This window comes from Blastomyces gilchristii (assembly GCF_000003855.2).
Source record: "Blastomyces gilchristii SLH14081 genomic scaffold supercont1.8, whole genome shotgun sequence".
NCBI classification, from domain to species: Eukaryota; Fungi; Ascomycota; class Eurotiomycetes; order Onygenales; family Ajellomycetaceae; genus Blastomyces; species Blastomyces gilchristii.
The window spans coordinates 932,848-958,396 of NW_003101675.1; the positions used below are offsets into that span (position 1 = coordinate 932,848).

At 47.0% G+C, this 25,549-nt stretch overlaps 7 protein-coding genes across 8 annotated transcripts; 1 reads left to right on the forward strand and 6 right to left on the reverse strand.

Moving 5' to 3' along the window:
- Window positions 1-1,004: 1,004 nt before the first annotated feature.
- Window positions 1,005-4,698, reverse strand: BDBG_04881 (uncharacterized protein). The gene is made up of 4 exons (XM_002624971.2): window positions 3,927-4,698; window positions 3,311-3,841; window positions 2,169-3,254; window positions 1,005-2,106 (listed from the first exon to the last, which is right to left on the reverse strand). Exons 1-4 carry the CDS (start codon window positions 4,235-4,237, stop codon window positions 1,188-1,190), a joined length of 2,847 nt encoding a protein of 948 aa, XP_002625017.2. The 5' UTR covers window positions 4,238-4,698; the 3' UTR covers window positions 1,005-1,187.
- Window positions 4,699-6,580: 1,882 nt separating this feature from the next.
- On the reverse strand, window positions 6,581-8,576 carry BDBG_04882 (thioredoxin reductase). Its single transcript, XM_031721880.1, has 2 exons — window positions 7,104-8,576; window positions 6,581-7,016 (listed from the first exon to the last, which is right to left on the reverse strand). Exons 1-2 carry the CDS (start codon window positions 7,837-7,839, stop codon window positions 6,868-6,870), a joined length of 885 nt encoding a protein of 294 aa, XP_031578385.1. The 5' UTR covers window positions 7,840-8,576; the 3' UTR covers window positions 6,581-6,867.
- A 16-nt stretch (window positions 8,577-8,592) lies between these two features.
- On the reverse strand, window positions 8,593-11,366 carry BDBG_04883. Of its 2 annotated transcripts, XM_031721882.1 has the most exons (3): window positions 11,031-11,366; window positions 10,899-10,939; window positions 8,807-10,835 (listed from the first exon to the last, which is right to left on the reverse strand). In XM_031721882.1, the coding sequence occupies exons 2-3, from the start codon at window positions 10,918-10,920 to the stop codon at window positions 9,490-9,492; spliced, it is 1,368 nt and encodes a 455-aa protein (XP_031578387.1). In that variant the 5' UTR covers window positions 10,921-10,939; window positions 11,031-11,366; the 3' UTR covers window positions 8,807-9,489. The 2 variants fall into 2 exon arrangements, with proteins under 2 accessions (XP_031578386.1, XP_031578387.1); XM_031721881.1 differs by having other exon boundaries at window positions 8,593-10,835; window positions 10,899-11,366.
- Window positions 11,367-12,873: 1,507 nt separating this feature from the next.
- On the reverse strand, window positions 12,874-14,154 carry BDBG_04884 (phosphoglycerate mutase; the record flags this gene model as incomplete). Its single annotated transcript, XM_002624974.1, has 4 exons — window positions 12,874-13,208; window positions 13,433-13,592; window positions 13,712-14,053; window positions 14,119-14,154. The coding sequence occupies 4 exons, from the start codon at window positions 14,152-14,154 to the stop codon at window positions 12,874-12,876; spliced, it is 873 nt and encodes a 290-aa protein (XP_002625020.1).
- An 898-nt stretch (window positions 14,155-15,052) lies between these two features.
- On the reverse strand, window positions 15,053-19,268 carry BDBG_04885 (HECT domain-containing protein; the record flags this gene model as incomplete). The annotated part of the gene is made up of 3 exons (XM_002624975.2): window positions 15,053-15,175; window positions 15,254-18,998; window positions 19,060-19,268. 3 exons carry the CDS (start codon window positions 19,266-19,268, stop codon window positions 15,053-15,055), a joined length of 4,077 nt encoding a protein of 1,358 aa, XP_002625021.1.
- A 348-nt stretch (window positions 19,269-19,616) lies between these two features.
- BDBG_04886 (C2H2 finger domain-containing protein) lies at window positions 19,617-21,606 on the forward strand. The gene is made up of 3 exons (XM_002624976.2): window positions 19,617-19,882; window positions 19,948-21,241; window positions 21,317-21,606. Exons 1-3 carry the CDS (start codon window positions 19,734-19,736, stop codon window positions 21,332-21,334), a joined length of 1,461 nt encoding a protein of 486 aa, XP_002625022.1. The 5' UTR covers window positions 19,617-19,733; the 3' UTR covers window positions 21,335-21,606.
- Window positions 21,416-24,684, reverse strand: BDBG_04887 (DUF21 and CBS domain-containing protein). Its single transcript, XM_002624977.2, has 5 exons — window positions 24,505-24,684; window positions 24,162-24,413; window positions 23,866-24,079; window positions 23,140-23,809; window positions 21,416-23,088 (listed from the first exon to the last, which is right to left on the reverse strand). Exons 2-5 carry the CDS (start codon window positions 24,402-24,404, stop codon window positions 21,984-21,986), a joined length of 2,232 nt encoding a protein of 743 aa, XP_002625023.1. The 5' UTR covers window positions 24,405-24,413; window positions 24,505-24,684; the 3' UTR covers window positions 21,416-21,983.
- Window positions 24,685-25,549: the final 865 nt, after the last annotated feature.

The window sequence follows — 25,549 nt, forward strand, 5'->3', positions numbered from 1 at the left end:
CAGACAAAAATAAAAATTTGGAGGGGCACCGGGCGCCGGGCGGTAAATCTTTTCAGCCACCTTATTTTAACCCGTGGACCCCCCTCCCCACTTTGTCAACTGTGGTGGTAACTAGTTATACGTTTACCCCTTTATTTTCGTTAGGGCCCCCATAATATTTTAGCGGCATGCTAACCATCATTCTGGGGGGGGATTAGACGTTTGGCCATTCTCGCGTTTGAGTGCGTTGTCATTATTAATAATTATAGGTAGTCCCCCCGGAGGAGTGAGTGTGCCTCACGTGAGGCAGCTGAGGCTTTGGTTGGCTAACTATGGTGAGGAGCTTGGGTTAAAACAAAGCTCTCTTGGATATCTAACAGACAGAAGCGGAATTTCTATATTATTCGGTCAATCATATGTATTGTACTTGTATGGGTGCAACATGAATGAGTATGGCCCCCTTGCTGCGCTCCAGCACATACCAGATACCTTCAACTCTCTTTTCAGCGATCCTGACCTGCAACGATATTTATGCTGTGTTTGCGAACAATGAAGATCGGGTCATGAAATCTCTATCCTGGAATGAATGGCAAGGCATTGGCCAAGACCATCAAAGTTTTCTTCAGTTCTAGAGGCAACTTCTCAAACCAGAACAGCTCCTAATTTGTCAGGGATATTGATCTACCAACAGATTGCGTCTATGGCAGTGTGGAAAGACTGTCGGTAGGCGACACACTCTGGCTTGGGCTGGCTGCGTCTATGATGAAATTGCGAGAAAATAGTCTTTGCCATGGAGATTCCGCGACCCTCAAGAAGATGAATTGGAGAGACGTGACAATGACGGCAAAGGAGCTGAAGGATGTATTGATCAGCTGTCCTGAGGAGCAGGCTGAAGATATTTCTATGAAACTCTGGAGCAAGAAAGTAGGAAAAAATGGTGAGTGTGGTTTCCCACCATCGGGCAACGTCACCGGGTTCCTTATCCAATTTCCAGACCCTTTTGATCTATTCATAGACTAGGTTGCGGGGTATGAACTTGTGGCATATCGTTAAGAAGTGTTTATATTCAATTCATTTCAATATCTCGTGCTAACTGGAGCCAACTTAAGCCCCAACAATAAACCCTACAATGCATTTTCTAAGAATCAAAATAAAGGAAACAAATGCGCCAAAGAGAATGAAACCATTACCCAGCAATACCTCGCGTTTTAAGAATACAGTTGGCGAGGCGAAGGTGTCACGACATCATGAGAGGTAAAACTGCAATGTGCAACACCTGCAGACTCCAATGATAACGCCGCCATCGCATTCGATACTCGAACTGAAGTTGATTTAGACCGACGGTCCTGCGTGGCCATACTCGCCCGGCTCAGAGTGGAACGAGTTTCATCATCGATCCCAGCTGCGCTAAGTCCTTCAAGGTCCTCTGGTGTAGTTGTAACTACCTCACCCCACATAACGGCCTTGAATGCTGCATCCCTATCATCCTCTGGAGGATGGCAGGCAGCGCTAATTCCAGCACTACAATTACCGGCGAGAGGCATCCGGGAGCCAAATCGTCTAATACTTATGCCAAATACCGCTATGAGTGTAAGACTTCCAAGCACCATGGCGACTATCATAGGAACTGGGGCGAAGCCCATAGAGTTCACTATGTCATTGTCGGCCAACTTCCCATCAGCGTAGAAGGGAATTTCCTGCACGAAAGACAGACTTTGTGATGCCAACCAGTGCAGGACAACAAACGCTACAATCAATGGCATGCCATATTTGTATGGAAGGCTAATATAGAGCTCCGACCGTTGTTTTCCTTGGGGTTTGGTGACCCGAAGATAACTGCGATGCAAAGCGTACCCATTGTATTCGGCAGCAAGGAGCATGGATGTTAAAAGGTTGTTGTAAAGGAAATAGGAGATCGAGATCACAAGCTGGGGAGTATTCGCAAGAAGCATCAATGACATGATATCTTTCGAGCGGCCGGATTTCTGCCAAAACATCGAGGTGGCCGAACCGGGCTTGACGGAGTGGGCGGAAAGTCCACTGAAACTTCCTTCACTATTTTGGGACTTGCCTGAGCCGAATACAATGCGGTGCAGGTAGATGGCAGCTGCCAGACTGGCAAAGTACCTGATCGATTTAGCTAGTTAGCAAACTAATAGCCCGGCATTTGTATCAGGTCGAATACTTACATTGCAACGATTATATACCAATGGAACGAATTTATCGAATGAAGCCATCTTTTAGGCCGAGGTAGACGTTTTGGAATATTAACCTGAGAATAACGCGTACCTGAAGAGGCTGTAAATGCCCTTGTATAGACGTTTGACTTTGACGAAAGACACCGGCCTCGGCTGTTTGGGTCAGGCCGACTTAGAAACGACGATATTGCGTCTCCGATAGTCAGCAGTACATCGTCCCTGGAATCATAGGCCGACATGAACATGGAGGCAAGGTTGACAATATTGAGAGCGAGGACGATAATTGCAATTGGGAAACTGAACCTGAGCTCGCAAATTTCAGGTATCTTCTCGCTGAGGCAAGCTTCTATTCTAAAAATTTTGGTTTTCTCGTTTTCACTGTCACTTAGGTATCCGCATTGAGAAATTTCCTCGACGGTGATTGCATTGGCCCATGAACTGTTTTGCCAATTCTGGGCATCACGAAGGAAATCAAGGACGCCGTCAATGTTTTGGTCCTTTGCAATATATCGATAAAGCGTTTCCATATCGCGACAGAGTATATCAGGTTCGACCAGTGGTTGCCTATAGCAAGGTGAAACCTTCGCAAACGTATTTCTATTGAAGATTATTGTTCCGTTCTGACTGGGGGCTGTAATATTCAACAGCTTAACTTTCAACGGTGAAGCTGTAACTTTCCAGTTCTCAGGGTCAATCTGATCGCCCTCACACTCATTCAACGCCTCCTCGCCCCGACATATCCAGTCAAAGTCTCTGCTTCCTTCTTTAACAGGGATTCTCGGACCGCTTCCAGTGCCAGCGTCCCAGACAGTGATATTGTCGTTGTACAACTCATTCGTCAAGAGAATAAGAGCGCTGCGGTCTGGCAGATAGTCAACGGCGAATGTGTCAATACATTCCCGTGGTGAAAGGCGTTCAAAGGAGCCTTGAGGCACTGAGTGGAGAAAATCAGGATTATCCTTATCGAGGGCAGACCTAACACATTCGCTGGCCGCAAGGCTGGCATCGCTTTCGTTGGGTGTTACCAAGACTTTGTATTGTTGCACGGCAGTGGACGCGAATACCACGGAGTTGTATCTGGATGTACCAGTGAGAATATGTCACTTATGGCATTGGATACTGAAGACACTAACATAATGTGGATTGGTAGTGAAGTAAGGAGCAATACCAGCCATAGGCCCAGTCTTTTATATCCGACAAAACGAAAGTTGCCGATGCTGGCCGTTCCGATTTCGAGCCACCTCCCTTGATTGTGTGCGCGATCAGTATCCGCTCGGGATGGCGAAGCCAGGCATTGCATGCAATAGCTGCTCGTGGCAAGCGTCACTGCACACAAGCAGTTGATGAAAAAGTGTAGCCCCGTAACCCAGTTTCTCGAAACCGAGCATTTACCCTTATATATCGGAGCGAACATTAACTCCATGCTTCCATATTCTCCGTACGCTCTGACGATAGCAGCGAAGGTGATGATGACATTGACGAGCAGGACGACACACGCAGAGTAAGCACATATAAGAGCTCCCCTGATCCATTTTCGCTTGTGCTGGGCCTTGTCCAGGCTTGTTTCTGGCTCATTGGGATTTTGCCTGCTAGCATAAGCGGTTTTCAAGTCGGAATAGACGGAGTTTGATCGAGCGGTGATGGATCCTGGCAAAGTATCGGTTCTTCATATAACATCAATTCGATCAGTCTTTCTATATATACCACACCAAACCGTGTGGCGGGGTTCACCCGCTATGCTGGACCTACCTTTCTGTGTACATCAACTCTGTCTCATCTGAAACTCTTCCCGAATGATAGTTTCTACCCGTCCTCCGGAATGGTAGGATAGGCGAGAGCCATCCATCCGCCTTTCGTTTTGACGAAGCCAACGGTGCGTCATTGGGAGTATGCCGCCTCGCCGTAAAAAAATGCTGTCGGGCGTCTCCAAGGGATTGATACTTCATGCTGTTCCAAAACACGTGCGCTGTGCTAGGCCGGAGGTTGAGAGAATCTGTCGTGCTGCATGCGACGATGGAAACGCACCACCTGCAGGGAACTATTCCTCCATGTTGTCCCATACAGAAACTGCTTGCTCAGACCTGAAAACAAAAGGACAGAAAAGGAGCATCTTATGAAATTGGACCTGTCAGCCTTCACCGAACAGTGAGTTGAGAATCAGGACAGGGAATGCTGCGGCCTCGACTGCGGGACCTGGATCCTGCTTTCTCGGAGACATCCTGATCATCGTTGATCAACAATGCTGGTCTTTCAGAGGACCAGCGAGCTGCCTCTTTATTTCCGGAGATATCTCCCTGATTGGCTGAGATATTTAGTTGAGCCAGTCCTGCCTCTGTCAGGAACCAGGAACAATATCTATCCGTGGCAGGCTGACGCCATTATTATTGGTAACTAGCGGCGCAGACCCATCCTACATCACACAATCCTTATTATTATTACGGAGTGCAGAAAATAGACATCCTCAACTGACTGACTAGTCGGAAGCAATTTCAGCCTTTGTTTAAGTAACTAGCTGGCGGCCATTGCGCCCACTAGTTATCCTTGGATCACCAACGTTCCCAAATTACGGAGGTGTGGAACTTACAGCGTAGTTAAGTCCTTGCACACGCTAGAAATTTATTTTGAAATCCCAATATTGGAGTCAAATTGTTCGGGAGGCCAGGCCCCTCCCTACTACGTATATAGGCACTTATAGCACTCAATAGTTGCCCAGCCAGCTGAGAGTCAGAGAGATAGACATCATAGGCATCAGCAGGGACCATAATCACCTCCAAACTGTCCAGAAGGGATGGTAACCCTTTTTACCACTTTAAATTACTAGTGTTTGCAAGGACTTAAATAATTAAGTTCCACACCTCCGTATTTTCCCCGGTTTCGTATCTTTTAGTATCTCAATAGATTATGAAGAACATTAGTATTTTATTCTTATGAGTTGTCCTCTGGGTCTTTTTTTTCGTCTTACTCACCCACTTCCTAGTGTCAGATTTTAGGGGAGGTAGGCTTGGTCGCTGGTCAGAGCGAACCCTGATCGGTAGTGTTAGGGGTTTGTTTCTTCACCAAGAATAGCATCCTGTGAAACTGAAGATCTTGCTGACATCTTTAGTTTCCCTCACGCATAGGGAGCTGGCTGACACTGTAGGCAAGCCGCTAGCATTGATACACTGAAGGGCGTCGGAGGGAATGGATGCCCGCATACCTCCTATATATAATCCACACAACCTAGGACAAAAATATCGTCTTGTTGAGTCAAGTATAGCGCTCTGAGGCTTGATACTTGACTAACCGAAGCTTTGAAATACATAATCCGTATTCTTCCATATACGAACGAGGCCGTCATTCAGATCCAAAGCTGTAGTCAACCCTTAGATTTGGTGGGCTGTCGCATCTGAAGCACGGATGTTCCTTCAACTTCGAAACTTCATTGTCATGGGCCTTTCGTTGCCTTTTGCATATTTCCCTTGGACGAAAGTTCACTAACCTGCTCCTCTCATACAGGCATTCAGCTCCGAATCTAGCAGTGGCCGAAAGCCTTGACCAACCCTCAAAGTGACCGCTGATATCGCTTCCGTCACGGGCACCGGGTTAATATCCCTAGACCTGGAGGCTGGCAACGGTTCAGTTAGTTACTATGAACGTCAGAAACATTGCGAAGAGGAAGTCATGCCCATTTCATCAACTCTTAAAAACCTGGCCGTGAATTTTCCGACTCATGTAAAAATTTCATCAATGCTGGGAACTTCGACCCTGGACTACCTACCTACGCGGAATCCAGCCTTGTTTCTTACAATAAAAAAGGAGTCTCTAGTTGAGACGAAAACTCAAGAAAATAAAACCGGAGAGAGAAACCACAAGAACTTCCGGGGCCGGGCCTCCAACATGTTAATCAAATCCCTATATCCATCCCTTCAAGTGAAGCAAAATATATCAAACTGAACAGATCATTTCGCGTGAAAATAGATGTTTGCCACTCTCTGAAAGCTGTCAAAGACGCGGCTGCTTTTTGGGTGCTTAGCCATCTATTGAACCAATGACTACTAGAGACGCTTTGAGCACTGCTGTCCAGGAAAGGACACTCAGCAGGGAGGGATCGATGATTTACGCAAGATGCATATCCGTAAGTCTCTAGACCCATTAGGTCGGCCACGAGCGGTACTCCATTCATATCTCCTTGGGGATATTCTAGGTTTACCGAGACAGCTAAGTATATATATGACAGGAAAGATATCACCAGGTTGGCATTTATGATTTACTGTGTTATTTAGGGCTTGTATGTTGTCTCTGCAGGATGAGGGCATCCTTGTTTGGGGATGAATTTGCTCAATGTCAAGTTTTGTGACATGTCTACATGTGATCCGCGAGAGGTATTTTCCATCCTCAATTCTACCAAAGCCACTTTAGGTACATACATTCCTTATCCAAGGTGGAAGTATTACTCATGCAATCGCGGGCTTTGGGGTGGCTTTGGGGTGAACTCCCCCCAGAAATTATCCTATGTGGTCTGAGAGATCTGAGCAAGTAATTGCATTCAAGCACTCCGATTGCCTAGGCGTACCTATCACCTTCATTCAAAGGACGCCGTTCATACCCAAGAAAATCTAAAATAACTCTACCTCTAATTTTTAACCCCCTTTTTTCCTTTCCGTCTCATTCTCATAGTACAGTGGGACCATGCTTATCAATAATTACCCGATCAAGATCGGCTCCCAGCCCGCCACAAACTTTCAAACTCGTTGCCAATTTCCTTTTCAATTCTCTCCTCCAGCTCGCGGATGCTCAAGGGTTGAGAACGTTTACTCAGCGTCATGCCCATAGCCGTCGCATTTTCGCGTTCCAAGAGAACTAATGAAGTGAACAAGGAAATGTAAGTCGAAAACTACATCCCTAGAACAATAACAGAGTAGAGAAAAGCGGAGAGAGCAAACTTACTATGTATTTCAACTGCAGCTCTCTTCCCACTAAACATTGCATGTTCAACATTGGTGCTATCGTCGTTATTACAATCCCCGACGGCATATACACCCGGCATACTTGTGCCCATCCCCCTAAAATTATTATCAATCTTTCCATTAACCATTCTCAGCCCCAGCTTGTAGGGTAGGTCGGAGCATTGCTTGGAGTCGAACGCTGTGAAGAATGCAGATCGATTCACAGGTTGAGCGCCGCCTTCGAAATGGACCGTGAAAACGTCGAACTCTGATTGGTTCCGAGAATCGAAATGAGTTCCACCGTCTTGAAGGCGGGTGATGTTCTTGATGGGGGAGTAGTTGTATGTGATGCCGTAGTATGTTTCGAGCCCATATGTCTCACTTGCTGGAAGCTCCGTGCCATTCGTGAAAACCATAATGTCGTGGTTTATCGTGGCGATATGCATTATATTGTCCAGAGTGCTTGTCACATCGCCCAGGATACCAATGGGCTGGTCGCGGTGCTCAAACCCGTCACACCAGGGACACCAATAGATCCCCTGACTCCAAGCTTCTCTTATACCAGGAGTGTCTGGGAGAACGTCTTCCATACCCGTGGCAAGGATAACTTTTCGCGCCAGTTTAGTAACTGGGGAAGAAGATCCTTCGCTGCCCATATCGATCTCTACCTTAAAGTGTGGCAGGTTATCAGAGGAATACTTCACGGGAGTAATCTCCAAAACTGTGCCATTTTTCATTTCTGCTGTTGGATATCTCTGAATTTGTTCGCGGGCTATGTGCCGAAAGAATGACGGATCCACGCCTACGAAACTATCAACAAAACCGAACTCCCTTTAAGGGTATGCGAGGAATGATGTGCATTTCACATTTACACACCATCATTGCTAATGACATCGTGCATATGTCTTGTCAACAGGTTGCGGTATTTCCCAGAGTCGACCATCAACGCCGTTCTCCGGACTCGGGATAAGCCACTCAACGCGCTGAGACCAGCGGGACCACCTCCGACGATGATGACATCGTAATCGACGGGGGGAACATTGCTTGCGATAGCAAGTGTCAGAAAGAAGAACAGAATCAATAATCCAGATGCAGAGTGGATCATAGACATAGTGGATTAAACTGCGGCGATAAAATGTTATCGGAAGAACACTCTTTTTGACTAGGCCACTAGGTCTTTTTGAAAGCCTTAGAGGTGGGAGAGTTTACATCGTGTAACTCGTCTTCCCCCAGACAATACAAACGACAGAGCGGCGGCTTCCTCTTTGAAGAGCTTCCAGTCCCCTACCCTCGCAATGGCCCAGTCTTAGTCCATAGTGAACTGTGATGCCCCGCGAAGGGCTGGAGGAAGTTGCGTTAGAGTTAGAGCAACGGCTTCATATTGCTGACGTGTACATGTACATGTGCCTCTCCCCACACATCTCTGTGTAAAATCTATCACATAGATGTATTCTAGAGAATATGTACTCCTCTTTGTATCTTTTTATCACATCATTCCCTTCTAGATAGAAAATAGAGGAATCAATTGATTCTCCTTCTATGATACTTAGGTTTGCGCTCGGGTTTGTAGAGCGCGAACCCTACTTAAAGTAGGTGTAGGGGTGTGAGAGAAACTTTGATGTCGCGCTTGCTGTTTGCGACAGGCGCGGAGGGTAGTTAACTTGGAGCCGCTAAAATGTTTCGGCCCGATCATGCAACACCAACCTACCTTGTGCCAGGGTATGTAACCTAGCCGCTCGGGTGCGGCCAGCACTATCGATACGTGTTCCGGGTATCATGGCTTCTAGTCATTGGTGAGGATAGACTCAGATTATTGTTTGATCAAAATATCTCTTAGAAATGTTGGTGTCAGGTTCCAGAACCCCAAAAATTGTGACTTGATAGATTACAAGGCAGTTTGGCAATTGCACTTATGGTTTCACATTGTAACTATTATTCGTTCTACCGGTGCCTGACGATCATTTAGAGGAAGCATGTATATATACCGTTTAAACAAAAGAAGGAAACTGCCACAAAATGTATTCATAAAGGATGACGAGCATGCTAGGTGATGCTGCAAATGCAATTGGTGAATATGAGAAATGAAACGGAAAAGACAATTAAAGACACAAAAACCTGGAAACGATAGAAAAGTAAGTTGTTTCATGGTCGAGGTACGGTTTAACGATCGTGAATGCATATTTATATATGCATGCGGATTTTGAGCGGGAACAAAAGATGATTGAAATTTCTTAGGTATCATTGAAGTGCGGAGAAATGGAGAAAAAAGGACAGATGTATAAGCTCTCAGTTCCTTCTCGGAAGAGCATAGTATTGGAAATAACCGTGAAAACTCCAACAGTAGGAATGAACGAACTCCCAAGAAGATAAGAGACATAAAATAGCCTTTAAAACATCGAGCTCTTTTTCCTGGTTAGCGTGTTTTGACGACCATCGTCCTTCTTAAATAGTCCGAAAATACTTCGTTTTTCTTTCAGCTGGGGATTAGATGACCGCTGAGCCCCGAACTGTGGCGGCGCGAAATTGTGCGACGGAGCGGGGATGTAGGATGAATAGCGGTGGCGCGCAATGGAGTTGGGATTGGTAGATGCAGGTCGCGGGGGTAGGTTAGGCCTTGGCGCCTGAAGGCTTTGTGAGTGTTGCCGCCTATGCCGCGCTTCCTCTTTGCCGTATATTTTCTTGAGGCGTTCCGTTTCTTGGTCGATGGCAGCCTGTCTTCTTCTTGCTTCCCGCTGCTCTGCTTCTAGCAGCCGTTTTGTCTCTTTCTCTGCCTCTTTTTCGCGACGACGGCGTTCTTTCGCTTCAGCTTCCGCTTCCTTTTTTAATCTGGCAGTCTCTGCATCGATTTCCCATTGGGTGCGAGGATCAGCTGGGGGTGGGCGGGTTTGCCGTTCTGGGATGGAAACCTGGGGCCTTTGGGGTTTCGTAGGTGGCTGTGACTGATTTGTTTCCTGTGAAGAGATGGGCTTTGGACCAGATGTGATATTGGGATTGGGGGGATCGGATATGTGAAAAGTTTCGCTCATTTGACCAAAATATACATCTCGAATGACAATGGCGCCTAGCAGAAGGACTACCTCTAGTCCCTTAAAATCTTCAATTTCTACCCGATAAAGATTTGGTTCATATAAAGTCACCTCTTTAAATCCCCGTAAGATGGCAATAGTTATATCAGGCTCTTTGCTCTTTTTATCATCTAGTTTCTTTCCAGACATATAGCAATTAAGATCCCTTGAGAGCTTCCCATCCTTGCGCCAGATAAATTTTAGTTTTGGAGTGATATCTGATGCGGCGGGATCGCTCATTGTCCGATCGAGGGTAGAGTTTGAAGGTTGTCTGAAGGTCTGCTGCGGCATTTCAAACTCCCATGACGCTGCAGAGTTCCATGTCTTCGGTCTGTGGCGAACAAGGACCTGCTGATCGGGGTTGTATAACTGTATAATGAACACATTCGGTAGTATTGGTTCTGGAGGGGGGGGAACTCCACCGTTCTGCCGAATGGCTTCTTGCGACGACGACGGCTTTGTCCATTTAGGGATCAAAAGAACCTCAGCATAGAGGACATCAGGAGAGTAAGGATCATAGATGCCCGCGGCATAGCGGTTTTTAGATCCCGGTAGCGAGGGATCAAGGTGCCGGAGGGTATAGGCGGGTGTAGGTTCAGCACCGTGTTGCGCGAAAAAGAAGGAAGAGTTGAACTTGGGTTTTTCGTTAGAGGGCTTGACGAAGAAGGCTGTTGAGTTTATTAGCTACTTCACTATGTCCAAATACAGTAATATAGCATAGGAAATCGTACTTGGCAGATTTTCATCCAGCATCTTGGAAGCTGTAGACGATCTCCTCTGAGAGTTAGGAACAAGATTGCAAAAATGCGTTCAGGGATAGAACTGGATGTTTGGGTTCGAGAATGAATTTAGGTGAGCCAAACCATGTCCTGGAAGTGGGAGACAAACGATAGGCGGACTCTGTACTCTCCTGAAACTCGAGAGAAAGAGAGGATTCATCGGATATAATGTAGTAGCTGCTACTGGAGAGCTCTGTAGTTATTCCGCCCCACCTGCAACAAGGCTGGGGCATACGCAGTACACATGAACGTTGGTGCCAAGAAGTTGATCATGGTGCCAACTCGGGCCGGAAAAACAGCTCGGCGTGGTTCCAACCTGATTTCAACTTTTGACCCATGGCAGTACCCCATTAAAAGCACATACACTACGCTCGAGTAGACATAATCCAGCACATCATAATATTGATTTTTCATATTTACAGAGATTTAGACTGGATTAGTAATAGTGAGTTGTGTATTTTTAGAGGGAGCGCTAAAGTTGAACCTGTGGCCAGAAAAGTGGGCCACGTTCAACTGTAACCTGGCTGTGGCTTGCTCATGCGTCACTGTCTTATGTCATCTACTTGGCGCCAAGATTCAGTCGTACTTTTTATGGCTTAGCGTCTGCTTCTGCCACGTTCCTGCCTGAGCCGCAAGGCGGAAGCCTAACTTTAATTAGACCGATTATCTGCGGACTTTTCTTTTAAACCCCCCAAGCTCTCCTTGTGGATTCATACCAGAACGCGTGGAGCGACCGTTGAACTAACGGACGAAAAATGGAAGGGAGCAGGAACAGCGGCAATTGCGGACATTTCCGATAGGGGAAATCAGGGGGAAAAATACCAAGAACAAAGGAATGTTGTGCTAGCTACATTCTATTTCATGTGTTGTAAGTAGAGGGACCATCCGTTGCGCTCATGAAAGACAACCTCCCGACCAGCGGCAGGATTGTTAAGAAGGATCGTCTCTTTCTTACGGGAACACCGGCCTCAATCTAATTTTAGCAACATTTTTTGGATAGGCCCGTAAGCCTCTCTTCATGAATACACGAGATTGTAGGAACGATTTTTTCAGAAAAGTTTCAAATTCATAGCGCAGCACTTTACCCAGGAATTTATTTCTTTTCCCATCCTGTTACGAACCTCTCTAGCGGTCCTCTTGCAGAGCTTTGGAAGTATGTTCGCAAAAGCCGCCTGAAATAGCAATATCATCTCAATCGTGCTTGGGCTTGATGTTGTGGTAGCAAGAGTACGCCAGACACATCTAGTAGGTAGTAATATCGAGCTTAAATCACAGGACAGAACATCTGGTGGTTCCAAGCCACTAACAGGGCGACATCCCACCGACATCCATGCAGGGTGAATTGGCATCAGAGCTCCAATCGCTGATGATGCCGGTACACGTTCCTTCTGCCGCGCAAGCTGCATAATACTACAAGAAAAGCATGGAATTTCCAGTATAGAACCTAGGCTGATCACTCCATTACGAGTGCGTTACGAATTCATTATGAATGACGAATACTGTGCAGTATAAGGTACTAAGAGAGAGTTTGTACCTGAGATTGGTTGCGCGTGAAGAAGGCCATTCCGACTCTCAATCCTTTGAACTAGTTTCAATCGTCCGCTTACAAATAACTAGCACAGTCTTTCGATCGCTGAAATTCCAGCGCCAAAATATCTATGCAACTTTTTGGTTTTCCGCAAAGTTAATCTATATAGCGTGCTAGGTGAAGATATCTATGTATCTGTCTCGCCGAAGCAGCGGCCTGGTAGACAGTTCTCACCCGCGAAAAGGAAATAGCCGCAATGTTGTCCCCGGGAAGCCGAAGCATGAAATACCAGGTGCGAGGACCATAAAAAACTGGGGGAAGAAGAAGAAGAAGAAGTGAAATATCAGCGCGAAAAATCTATATTTATGGCCTTCATCTATGCATCTGACATTTAATCATCTAAGCAATGACTCTCACATCCTCGGCCCCGTCTGCTATAACAACCTTCTCCCCCGCATTCTCTTCAATATCGACACCGGCTGGCCCCTTCTTCGCCGCTTCCTGCTTAGCAAATTCTAAAATCTGATTCTCCCAACCTGTCATAGCCTGAACGAAGAATTGCTTCTGCAGGTCACGGGAGGGCGCCTCGGCCGGTCTCCCACGGCGTGTGCGTGACTCTCGTGTTTCTATGATGCTGGCATTGTCGCCGTCCACGGGGCGACCGTATAGATCATCTTGGTCCACGGAGGCGGCGAAGGTGTAGGTGCGGTATTCGGTATTGCGCCATCCGGTGCCTGGGTAGGTGGGAGAAGGGCGGATATTAGTATAGTTACTGGGGCTAGGTTTCATGTTTGTAACTTTTTTTCCCGCGAAAGAAAGGTCACGCATAAGCTTGTTGGTTTGTGATTTTTTATTTATTTTTTATTTTTTTGGTAGGGATTTGCACAGGAGTGATTAAGATGGTGAAAGGTGATCGATCCCAAGGCAGGGCAGATAAAATAGTGGTGAGATTAAATACCTTGGTAAAGTGTGCTATCTTCCCAGTCCTCCGTGAAATAATGTAGAAATCCTCCATGCGTTACAATCACAATCTCCTTTTCCGGTCGAGCTTTTAACCAACGTCGCGCTTCCCTAGCACGATTCGCAATCGCCTCAGCACTAGGTGCCCATTTTTCTTTCTACACATATAATAAAAGGAGTCATATTAGCCCACGTTCCTCTGTTCAGCTATTGTATGGCCGGAAACCAATCCGACACAGCAAAATAACGGACATCCAAATCCGAATCCCTAACTCACCTTCGAATTCCAATCCTCCCCTACTAATTTCAAATCTACCGGGAGCCCATTATCATCCACCTCCTTTTGCAGCACTGTCAAGTCACTGCCAACATCGCATGGCACGTCGCTCGTCTCTTGGATCTCTGGCAGCGCAATGATCGTCAATCCCTTATTCTTAATTTGATCTTCAAATGCTAGTAACGCGGTGTATATCGTGCGTCGGAGAGGGGAGGCAACGACGAGGTCGATCTGGGAGTGGTGCGGGAATTCCGCGCTGAGGTCTCTACATTGCGATTCGCCGTGTGGGGTTAGGAGGGGGTCCGGGATGATGTGGTTGGCGTGGCTGAGGTTATGAAAGCCCTGGAGATCCCGCCGTCAGTGGAGAGATTGGGGATGTAGGATGTAGAGCAGACGGGGGGACTAACCTGTGCATGACGGACACAGTGAATGATTGGTGACATCTCTAGATCTATGATATATACAAAAGGGGATTTCGAGGCGAAAATAACAGTGTCCGATACCGCGGCAAATGTTCCAGGCTGGTGAAGCGCGGGGTAGGTATGTATGTATGTACTGTAGTAGGAAAAAGCCTTCAGTTAAATGCAGTATATTCTTCGTCTAAATGCGTATTGGATAAATAATGAATGAATGAATGAATGAATGAATGTATACTGAATAATATAAGATGTCACAACAGTAAATTGAATTCATTGTCTATATTGGAAAGACTCTTGACTTTGCGACGGCGAAACGTAAAGTTAGTCATAATAACCGTGGGGCAAGTTTTGGGCTTTCACCCCCCCACTAGATCTACCCAATGGCATGGAGGATTTATTACATGGCGGTTGAAAAGGGCGGGCATAGTCTTTCGGTGAGCGCTCGGTATGTTCTGATTGCGACAATGACAACTGAGTATTTCCAAAGCCCGCAAAATCAACGTATATATCTTGTATGAATAAATCTTCGCTTGGCATGTCGAGAAGAGCAAATTGTTAACAAAGAAACCCGGAAGCAGTCACACTCGCCTCGCAAAGAAGAAATATATCCCAACACCCAGCCGGGTCTACCAAACCTGATATCCCTCCTTTCGTTCTCTTAATAACCGTAGCCTCAAAAGCAACAAAAATTAGGTATAAAAACGTGCAAGAGGGAAAGAGCACTAATAAAACATAACGTGTCGAAAGGTAGGTATTTGCCTCGCTTGCATGTCAAAAGGTATATAGAGTAAAAGAGACGCAGTTGCATGGAGTAGATGTCAAAAATCAAGCACGTCTTTAGGCCCGTGCAATCAAAAGGACATGAGGAATTCGTTGGAAATCAATGCCAGGAAAGAAATCAGTCCATGCATCTCACCATACATTAGGCGACCCCAAATCCTCTTGCGTTCTCAAGAGCTTTTTCCAACTTTTCCTCGAGAATGGCTCGGTTGGAATACTCCGGGAGCAGGAGCCTGCCAAAGCATGTTAGGCTCGTCGGAAGGCGCTGTATCATTGGTTAGCTTCCTGCACACAAGCCAAGCCCAGTTATTATAAAATTGTTAAGGGTTAGTAAGTTACGTACGTTATCCCCAGTACCATTCCTCTGAATCACGAACATGATACTAGAAATGCCGTTGACCGGCACTCGATCGCTAGCCGTGACGAACTCCAGCAGCTGACGTTTCCTTGTCTGCGGGTATCGCTTCACTATGGACCAAAAGTCGGAGATCACACGATGATTAGGTTCGAAGCCGCCTTCGTACCGGGCATTGTGCTCGAGCTCTTCAATGTCAATCTCCTGGATCCCTTCGATGACAGTTTTCAATGCTTCCGGTGTAAATATTGATAGCGCCGTTCGATCTAGACAGGTATAAAAGCCTCGGGCGAATGCCTCATATTGCGGGCGGACGGATTTGTCTGTCAGCCAGAAGATATAGTCCTTGACAAATCGTTCTCGATTCGCGTTCGTGACCAAAGCGGCTTCTTGTGGAGGCGAAGGTGGTGTAGCTTTGTAAGTTCTTGAAGAAGCCCCTTTCAGTATCCCAGAGAGCACCCCGTCTCTCTTCGATGTGGAATTTTCATCGGCCGATTCACGGAGCATTGACGTATTATCATCAAAACTCCCAGGTTGACTTGTTTTCCCTGACCATGATTGTCGGTAATACGATCCGCTCTTTTTCCGTTCCCAGGCTGACCGTTCAGGGGCAGGCCATGGTTCATTGCGATCAACTTTCTCCATGTCGACAGACACGAAGGTTCCAAACGCATCAAAACTAAACTCATAAGTCCTCATGAAGATGTCGCCAACATCTCCATCATCCCATGATAATAGGTCATCCAAGCCCTTGGCAAGCTCTGGCCAACCGACTCGGATATCATCGAGATTTTTAACTCTCAATCCTAGTAGTTTCTTATACAACGCAACTGGAAAGTTAACCGGAAGGGTCAAACCGTTATAAACAGCAAGGGACATCAATAGCCCTAATAACTCGAACTTGTACAGCGGTTCCATCGAACACGGCTGAAACCAAGACATGCGAGTTCGCATGTCCATCGTAAACATCCCGTATGATGGGTCCAATGCCTCTCCAAGAGCTACGCGGAAAAACTCTTGCTGCACACCACCGTGATCGATACCTTCTTCCCCTTCGTCCATACCCATTTGAACTTTAAGGGGCCGCATTAGCTCACGTCTTTCTCGTCGCCACAATTGATTGAGAGCGTCGGTAAGGACATTATCACGGCGTACAACTAGAACCAGATATGTCGAAATGGATGTTTTCAATCTTGCAAGCAGACTAACATCATCATCTATCGGTATGATACTCGAGAATGCCGGCTGAGTAACATGTCGTGAGGTAGTCATTGCGGCTTCATATGACTTGGACATGTTAGAATAGTTAATAGCCCGGAAATATATCACCAAGGCGGACGGAGGAAATAAGAAGGGATAGGATAAGAGATGCACTGTTCGGTTATTTGGGAGGATTCCGAGCCATTCAACAGGCATTTCCGTCGGGTCTAACCGCTCGGAGAGGAAAGATGTATGGAAGTCTTCAGGCTCTAAACCAAGTCTAAAGCGTTCTTTATACATTGATGCAAGGAGTTGCAAAGCGCCCCCAAAGGCACCGGACTTGGCCATTTCGGGTTTGCCGTCCCATTCCTTCAGCAAGAGGCTCCGTAGCCATTCCACAGCTACCATATGGGGATTGGTAGGTCGCTCGTCGTGTAGAAAGGAATAGGATGTTTGTGAAGATTTTTCATTGGTCTTGGAGAAGTCACGGAGAGTTCGTATGATCAGCCTCGTAAAGTCATGTTTCTCTTGTCGCTCAATATCGTGGATGTTAATGGTTCGGGTCTTAGAAATTTCGTGGAAGGCCATACGCGCAGAGACCACCCGAACCAGGCGATTTACTAATCGGAGCGCGAGGTCATGCTCAAACATTTCTGAGATGGCCACTAATGATCTCCTAGTAGACCGAGGATGCTTTCTCATCTCAGAGTCAGGTAAAACGGTACCGGAAGAGCGGATATGGCGAATGATCTCCCATGTTTTCGGGTCAGTTTGCGGGATGAAGCTTGATAAAGCTAGTAGCGTGATAACCGAAATGTAAGCGGCATCGCTATCAGAAATGTAATCTTCAGGAGTGTCGGTATTACAGGGTGGAAAAAACCCATGTTTCGAAACAGCGCGGGACGAAGAAGCGACCCATCGGACAGGGAGCATATGTGGCCTGGGCAAGGAAAATTCCCGTGGTGGAACAAAAAGCTTCGCGAGAGAAGTCCACAAGCTATGCAATGTGGTTTCCCACGGACATATTCGATGCAGGACACGAAAAGAGTTTTCTACTTGTTCGATATCCAGTGTGTTCGCGTTCTCCCGACGGTCACTTTCCGCTGAGGTTGGGGAATCCTTCCGGAAGGATTGAACAAGTTGACGAGGACTGCTTAGAACATAAAACACACTCTGCACAACAAATGGGAACACCTCACGCTGGCGGGGAGTTGCATACTGCCAATCCCAAGGTTCAGAATATCCGCGAGACTCCAATTCTGACATTTCTTCGATCCACTTGTCTCTATCTTCGTCGTTTTCAAACATTAACTTCGCTAGTCCAGTCACTATCTGCTCTGATAAGTGAGATAGGGTCTGGATTTGTTGAGGTATAAATAGTTTGCCGTTGTTGGCATCTCTGGATACTGGAATTTCCGGGCTTTCGGTTGGAGACTGTGAGTGTTGTATACTGTAGTCTATCGATACCCGGCTGCTGTCGCACTCAGCGCTTTCCGATTTCCTTGGGCCGTGGGACCCATCCCACGAGACGCGCCTATGCCGCTTCTGCTCTGGCTTCGAAGTGTTGCTCACATCACTTGCATTTTTATGTTTCTGTGGTCGTTGCTTTAAAGGTGGCGGAGACTGTAAGGATCGATTAGGTTGGTTTGACGGAGTGTTATGCGATGAAGCCTTTCGGGGTTGTTTGCGTTCAGAGCGTACCCTGTCCTCGGCAAAGGCTTTCGAAGGCTGTTTCCGGTGCTCCATTTCACCAAGGGACAGGCGCTTTACAGGTTGTCCGGGGATCTTTACCTCAACCGCCGTCGGTTGTGGATTAGGATTGGAAGATGTAATAGTTTGAGGGCGGGACTTAATATTAGGATGCGAAACGACCTGCTTCTGTCGACTATTTCGTTTTGGGTTACTTGGATGCTCTTGGCTTCTACCTGGTGTTTCAGTTCCGGGAGGCTTGGATGGCGAGCTACCATAATCGTTGGGGTCAGACGAGACTGTATCGAATGCCTCGTGAGATCGTCGCAGAGGTAGCCACTCCACCATGCGCAAGGAAAGAGTGTCGAAAAGATTTTGAGTAAACGATTTCGGATCTTTTAATCGCTGCGAACTTTTGCCGTCTTCGCTTTGTGGTGGGCCCGGCTTCTCGTTCGCTTCGGTAGATTTTGTAGTCCTATTATTCCCGCGATGTTGCTGGTGTAATGTATCACCCGCTGGCTTCTCTTGGGCGCCATTATCCTCCGCGTTATTGTGGCCTTGAGCGTCAGAGGAGAACTTAACACTTTGTTGGGACACTTCACATGACCGTCTCCTGTGTCGTCGGATCCCATCTCCTGAGAGGAAGTCGGTGTTGGTGGCCGGGGTATTACGACACAAACCTCTCTCCGGGTTATCCTGGCTAGCTAAGTAGCAGGCAACTGTTCGCGCACTCAGTTCGGTAAACCTGCGAAGAGGCGCATCCGTAACTCTCCTGCGATAGCTAAAACATGTAGGGGTGGCGCAGAACGGGTCCTGGCAGCCGTAGAGGAGCTGGTTTTTATACCTAAAATAGAAGCCGTAAGCAAATAGCTAGGATGGCAAATGCCTGTGTCGAACAAACAAACCGTTTAACAAGGAGATTGAAATCTCTCTGACGCTTGTCTCTATTCCATGCTAAGACTCCTGCGGGATCTGTCACAGCGATAGTATTTTTGGCCAGCAGCTCCGGGGCGTCGGCGGGGAGCTTCGATGGATGGTAGAGTCCCCTGTCTCCAACGGACGCGGATCGCCCCGAGTCTGGCGGGCTCCCAGAGCCTCCCCGAAGCCTGGTCATGGTGTAGCAGTGTGTATCATATCTGAATGCGATAATGATACGAAAGTATGCAGCAGAAGGCGGGTAAATGTTGTGGTAAAAAAAAAAACGCCTTGGATGAGGCCCAGAAGATGCCTGATAGCAAAGAGAAGAAAGAGGCTCTGGCGTCACAGGATGACAGAACCGCCAAGAGGCTAGCGCCACATCCAGCGATACTCTGCGTATTGTACTGTACTGTACTGTCACCCCGCCCAAAAACAACGTCATTAGCCACAACAGCCGAGATTTATTTTGAAAAGTATTCAACGCAACTTGATTTGAAACTCGACACCGAGAGAGACAAGACATCCGCAAACCAGGGTACATTCAACTCTTTAGAATCAAACATATTTGCTTTCGCAAAGGCGCCCCCCCCCCCCCCCCCAAGAAACTTTTTGATTAGCAAGACCTGTCACAAGAGATTCAATATTGTTAAACGCTGGAAATATGACCCCCGCAGTCGCCGGACACAGCGGAGAACTCACCTCTGATGGGTCTCTGAATATAGCAGCTACGCATCCGTTTACTTGCAATACATGCCAGGTTGCTTTCAGAAACAGCGATGCCCAGAGAACCCATATGCGGAGTGATTGGCAGTACGTATATATTCTGTCCCTGTTCCCTATCGTAAATCCGATATATGTTAATACCTCTTGTGTAGTCGATATAATTTAAAGCGTCGAGTCGCATCTCTTCCCCCACTGTCTTCTGAGATATTTGCTGAGAAAGTCCTTACGGCTCAGGCAGCGAATTCTGCCGCTGCAGCCAAAGCCTCCTTCGAAAAAACATGTGCAGCCTGCCAGAAAACATTCTTCAGTGAAAATGCCTTCTTGAATCATATGGCCAGCCAGAAACATAGGTCGAGGGAAGCGCAACTGCGGAAAAGCGGAGCCCTTCAGGATGAAACTGCTTCCGTGATGAGTGGCACATTTTCTCTGGGAGAACCGATCAATACAGGGGAGCCCGCCGCTGCTCCCCCTGCCACTTCCATCCAGGAATCCGCCGCAGAGGCTGAATTCTCCAAGATCGTGGACGCAATGAAAGATACCACCATCGATAGCGAGGATCCATTATCGAAGCGTCCATCCAGGCCAACTCATTCTTCAGTTGCTGGAGCTCGTCAGGCGTCACCAAGTGGCACTGAACCCGAGTATGATGAGGACTATGCGTTAACCCACTGCATGTTTTGCAACCACAATTCAGCAAGTGTGAAACAAAATGTCCTCCACATGAGGAAGTTCCACGGGATGTTTGTGCCTGAGCAAGGATACCTGATGGATGGCGAGGGGCTGTTGAAATATCTCTTCGACAAAATCACAAAGAACAACGAGTGTCTATACTGCCATAAGATCAAGTCAAGCGCCGCAGCGATTCAGACACACATGCGGGATAAGGGGCATTGCATGATTGCGTTCAGTACGGAGGACGAGATGCTCGAAGTGGGGCAATTTTACGACTTTTCCAGCACCTATTCTGACGACGAGGATGGATCAACGTCCGCAACGGGATCTCCCACTAGTGATGCCAAGGATATCAACGATGAGGAGGGGTGGGAAACGGAGAGCTCAGTATCATCATTTGACGACAGGGATGCGCTGTATACTGATTACGAGCTACATCTTCCATCTGGACGGACGGCAGGACATCGCTCTCTGTTCAAATACTTCCGACAGAATCTACGGAACTATCCAACTCCGGAGGAACGTCTTTTACGCCAGCGGACAATTACGGACGCTGCACAGAATCCGGACGTACACGACAATGACGCTAGCGTCAGGAGAAACCAGTCACTTGTTACGAGAGCGGAGGGCGGTCTTGGTATGATTGGTGCGAGCGATAGCCAGAAGCGGTGGGTCAAGGCAGCGGAGGTTAGAGAGACACGGAGTGAACAGAAAGCGAAGAAGCAATATGAATGGGGCCTTCATAAGAGGGGTAATTTCCAGAAGCACTTCAGGGTAAGTCATCCCAGCTCATGTTTCAGATTTCACACCATGTTCGTTCATTTACTAACTCTTAACTCTCAATTGCAGGATCATCTCCTCCAGTAATCGGTCTGAATGGATTGCGTGCGGTTGATATTCCTGATCTTCTCACGTCACATACTCCTCTTTTTTTTTTTTTTTCTTTTTTCGCGCTGTAGTTGGACACTTTGGCAGCTCGATGTAATGTACAGTACATACTCTGTTAATCAGGTCCACGAACGATAGATAACTGTAACTAATGAATTTCGAATTGAGGCGAGCTGATCGTTGCTTCATCTCAAGCCTATGATACAGGTAGCAGCTTACAATTTAAAAACTTTTCATATCAGATACCACAAGTGGGAATAATTCTACATTTCCATCCTCACATAACAGTAGTATATAATTAACGTCCATTCGCAAATGCCACAACAGCACTAGGGAAAATGAAATGTAAATAGAGGCAAGTTCCCTACAAAAGGACGCGGTCATATTACCCATAAAATAGTCAACGAAGACCTCGTTATTATTTATGTAGCCGGGGTTAAAAAACAAAGGTGAAGAAAAACAGAGATAAGAAGAAGAAAAAGGACATACGGTACAAGATCCTCATCGAGATGTAATCAATCTTCATACATGAAGGAGGAAATTCACTTCAAAGTGACAGGCGATCCAGTGGTCCTGCTAAAAGCTCCAAAATCGAAAGAAAATAGTACGCCAACGTAAGATACATTAATCAGAGAAGCAGACGTTGCGTTTCATCATCATCGCCCTGATCCGTAGATTTGGAACCACCTCCGCCCTTCCGCTTTCTACGACGTTTCTTCTTCACAACATGACCGCCATCATCATCATAATCGCCACCATTATCGGCCGGCAAGGCTTCATTACCACTTGCGGAAGTAAGAGCTTGTGTTGTATGCGCTCGATCGGGGCCAGGGGAGACAACAGGCACCCCGTCTTCATCAGTTGTGCCATCACTACTCGTATGCAGAATCACCTTGCGGATTCCGTTGCTATCGACGACCTGCTCTGTGATGCTGCCGCTGCGAGCCGGGCCATGTTGGCGACGATGGTCGCGGGCCTTTTGCGCTTCCAACGAACCGGCGCTGTTTGGCCCGCTGCGGTGTGAGTGGGTGCTGGGGGTTCGAGATGCGATTACGTTCTCAGATTTAGGAGTAGTCAGGTTCAGGGTGCTACGGTCATGTCGCGGGCTCGAACTGTGGGTACTGACTTCGTCTATCGTCTCTGTGGGTTGGGTGGAATCGGTTGCTTTCCCCATTGTGCCATAGGAGGCTTGCACGGCCAGGACGGCATCGCTTGCAGTCTTCCCTGCCGAACGGATCTGAGATGGGGGTCGTGTTGTTAGAGCACTACTAGTTTCCGATGGTCGGGGTTGGGAGATTGTAGATTGGCGATCCGAGCTGGTCGCTTCGCCCGGCTTAATTTTAACTGCCTGGTATCTTGTTTGCCGTGGGCGACTGGCGAGATTCGAAGGGCCTAGGTGCTTCAAATGTTCACGGATTTCCGGAGTTGGACCCCGTTTGATAATCGGAGCCTCTACTGAGTCGGCGTTGTCAAAGGTACCTGACTTTCGGAAATAGAATGAGGTCTGTGGTGGTGAGCTATAATCCGCTGCAGAATGTCTGCGGGGAAGTGTGTCGCTGGTCGTAGGCTCTGCGTGCGCTACATGATTGTCGGACAAGTCTATAAGATTGCCATGCATATGCGGGGGTTCTGCAACAATTTGGCCTTTCGGAACGCGGGACTTGGGTGCGGGGGCCATACGACGTATAGCTTTATGTACATCAATGAAGACATCGGACTCGTCGATGATTTCCCTATCGAGTATTAGTTAGACATTCCTCGGCACCAGGGTTATTTACACGTACTCTCCAATCAGCTCCTCGATGACATCCTCGAGGGTAACTACTCCCAGTGCTCCGTGATCTTCACCGGGATATTCTGAAACTAGAACCATATGAGACTTTCCTTCTTGGAAAAAGTTGACAATATCCAGACAGCTAGTTTCAGCACGAGTTTCTGGCAGCGTTGCAAGCGCAAAATCTCTCACTAGCTTGCAGTCTTCTGGATCATAGGTAATGAGCATCTTCACCAGCAACATGCCAACAAAATTATGTGGCTCATCCGGCGCATGTATCGGAATTCGGGAGTATCCCTGGGACAAGATTAAATCCATCATCTTTTCATCCAACACTGTGTCGGCGGGAATAGTGAAAACGTCTTCCATTGGAATCATAATGCTGCCCACAGACTTCTCTTTGAGGTCAAGGACAGCAGTAATAATGGTAACCTCATCAGAGTTGAGCTGTTCTCCAGCCTGTCCCAGATTTTTATGCAACGTAACCAGAGTCTTCAACCCAGCTTTTTTATATACAGTTCCGTGATCTTCGCCCAAAATTCTATCAAGCAACTTGGCGATGGGCCATGAAATCGGTGACGTGATATACATCAGAAATAGAACGCAAGGCGCCATCCATGCTCCGATGGGTAAACCATAACGGACACAGATCGACTGGGGAACGACCTCGCCAAAAACGACTACACCAGCGTCAGGACCAAGCAATAGAAGTATATGGGGAAAGCAGGGCACATACCGATGAGTGCTGTACTGCCCAATACAGCTGGCCAGCCGCCTCCCAATGACCGATCAAGGATAATAGGGAGCGTTTCATTGGTGATGACGTTGCTAAGCAATAACGTAACCAAAACCCAGTGTTTACCCCGCTTCAAGAGCTTCAATACCTTCTCGGCATGTTTCTTTTCAGCGCCTTCGCCTGAAGTTTTTATGACCTGGAGGTAGACTTCATCCTGGTGTATGGAAGAAAAATTAGCATGAGTATTTTACGGTGGCGCAAAAGGAGTAAAAGAGGGAAACCAGCGGGCGCAATACCTGACCCATAAGGGCAATTGTTAACCCAGCGAAAGCACCACCACTAATCACCAGGGCCGCAGCTATCGAGAGATATAGCCACAGGCTGGGATCATCGGGAGCTTTGCCATCATCCTGGGTATGGAGTTGGAGGGAGCTCAGGATGGGAAAGGCAGAGATGGTAGGAAGCTGTGCCGCTGCGAGAAGCAGTTTGGCAACCACCAGCGCTACAGATCGTCCGGCCACATGCTGGTTCGGATACATAGGAGAACCCTTTGAGACAAGTGGTTAATACGCATGGAAGAAGGTATGTACAGATCTGTACGTAGTTTAGTACCTATGAACTGCGGCTGGCTGGACGTACCTCGATGAAACAAGTTATATCAGGTCACGCAACAGTGCGTATCGAATTCCTTAAAGAAAGAGAGTATAAGGAAATGTGTCTGAAAACAGCCGGATATCCAAATCCACGAGAATAGGTCGACGTCGACAGGGGTTGGAGCGGGAGGTTTGGAACAAGGGAAAAAAGGAACCCCAGGCGCCGATCTCGGTCGCGATGTGATCATAGGAGTCTTGGCATGCAGCAAAGGTTCTGTCAGCTTATGTCAGCAAGGACCGCGCTGGCCTTCTCCGGACTATAAATTATCCGGCGCATCCAGACTTTGATGCAATCTATATAAAAGTGCTTACCACTGAACACTACTACATGCATGATGACGGTGAAGTCTCTTGAAACATTAGCTTACTATTTGATGGACTTTGTATAGGTGCAGTGAGCTGGAAAGCACCACTGCAATGAATAAATCCATACAAAGCTAATTAACAGGTGAAATGCAGACTTCTTTCTCAATGACTGCTCTACTACAATGGCCCCTCGCAACACTTCTGAAAGAAATCAGCTATACAATAGTTTTAGTATTTCCACTCATTAAACTGATCTTTGAAAAGGAGGCCTGACACACTGACACCATTTAATGGCCCATTTTTGGGTTTCATGATTTTTAAGATTTCTATTGTTTAACAACAAGAAGAACATTTCAAGGAAAAGCCCGTCTAGTTCAACTAACAAATAAGAAAATATATGAAATAGGGAGTTTCCAGAATACAAACAAAACAACTAACTATAAGAAGAGATTTCTCATTTCACTCCTCTTTAAAATACTTTCTGCTTGCTTGTGAACAACAAACAAGCAAGAAACATATGTTGTCTACCATCTTTCTCCCACTTCTATCTTGACCAACAGACTCTTGGTTTGTCCCACATACTTAGATAGAACCGCCTAGAGAAGATTCGTTGAATATCCTACCCAACTGCCTTCTTGTTAGAATATACATATGTGAAGCAACAAGAACCCCTTCATCAAGTACAGGAAAGATGAGATGTATGAAATACAGGGGCTGACCAACCT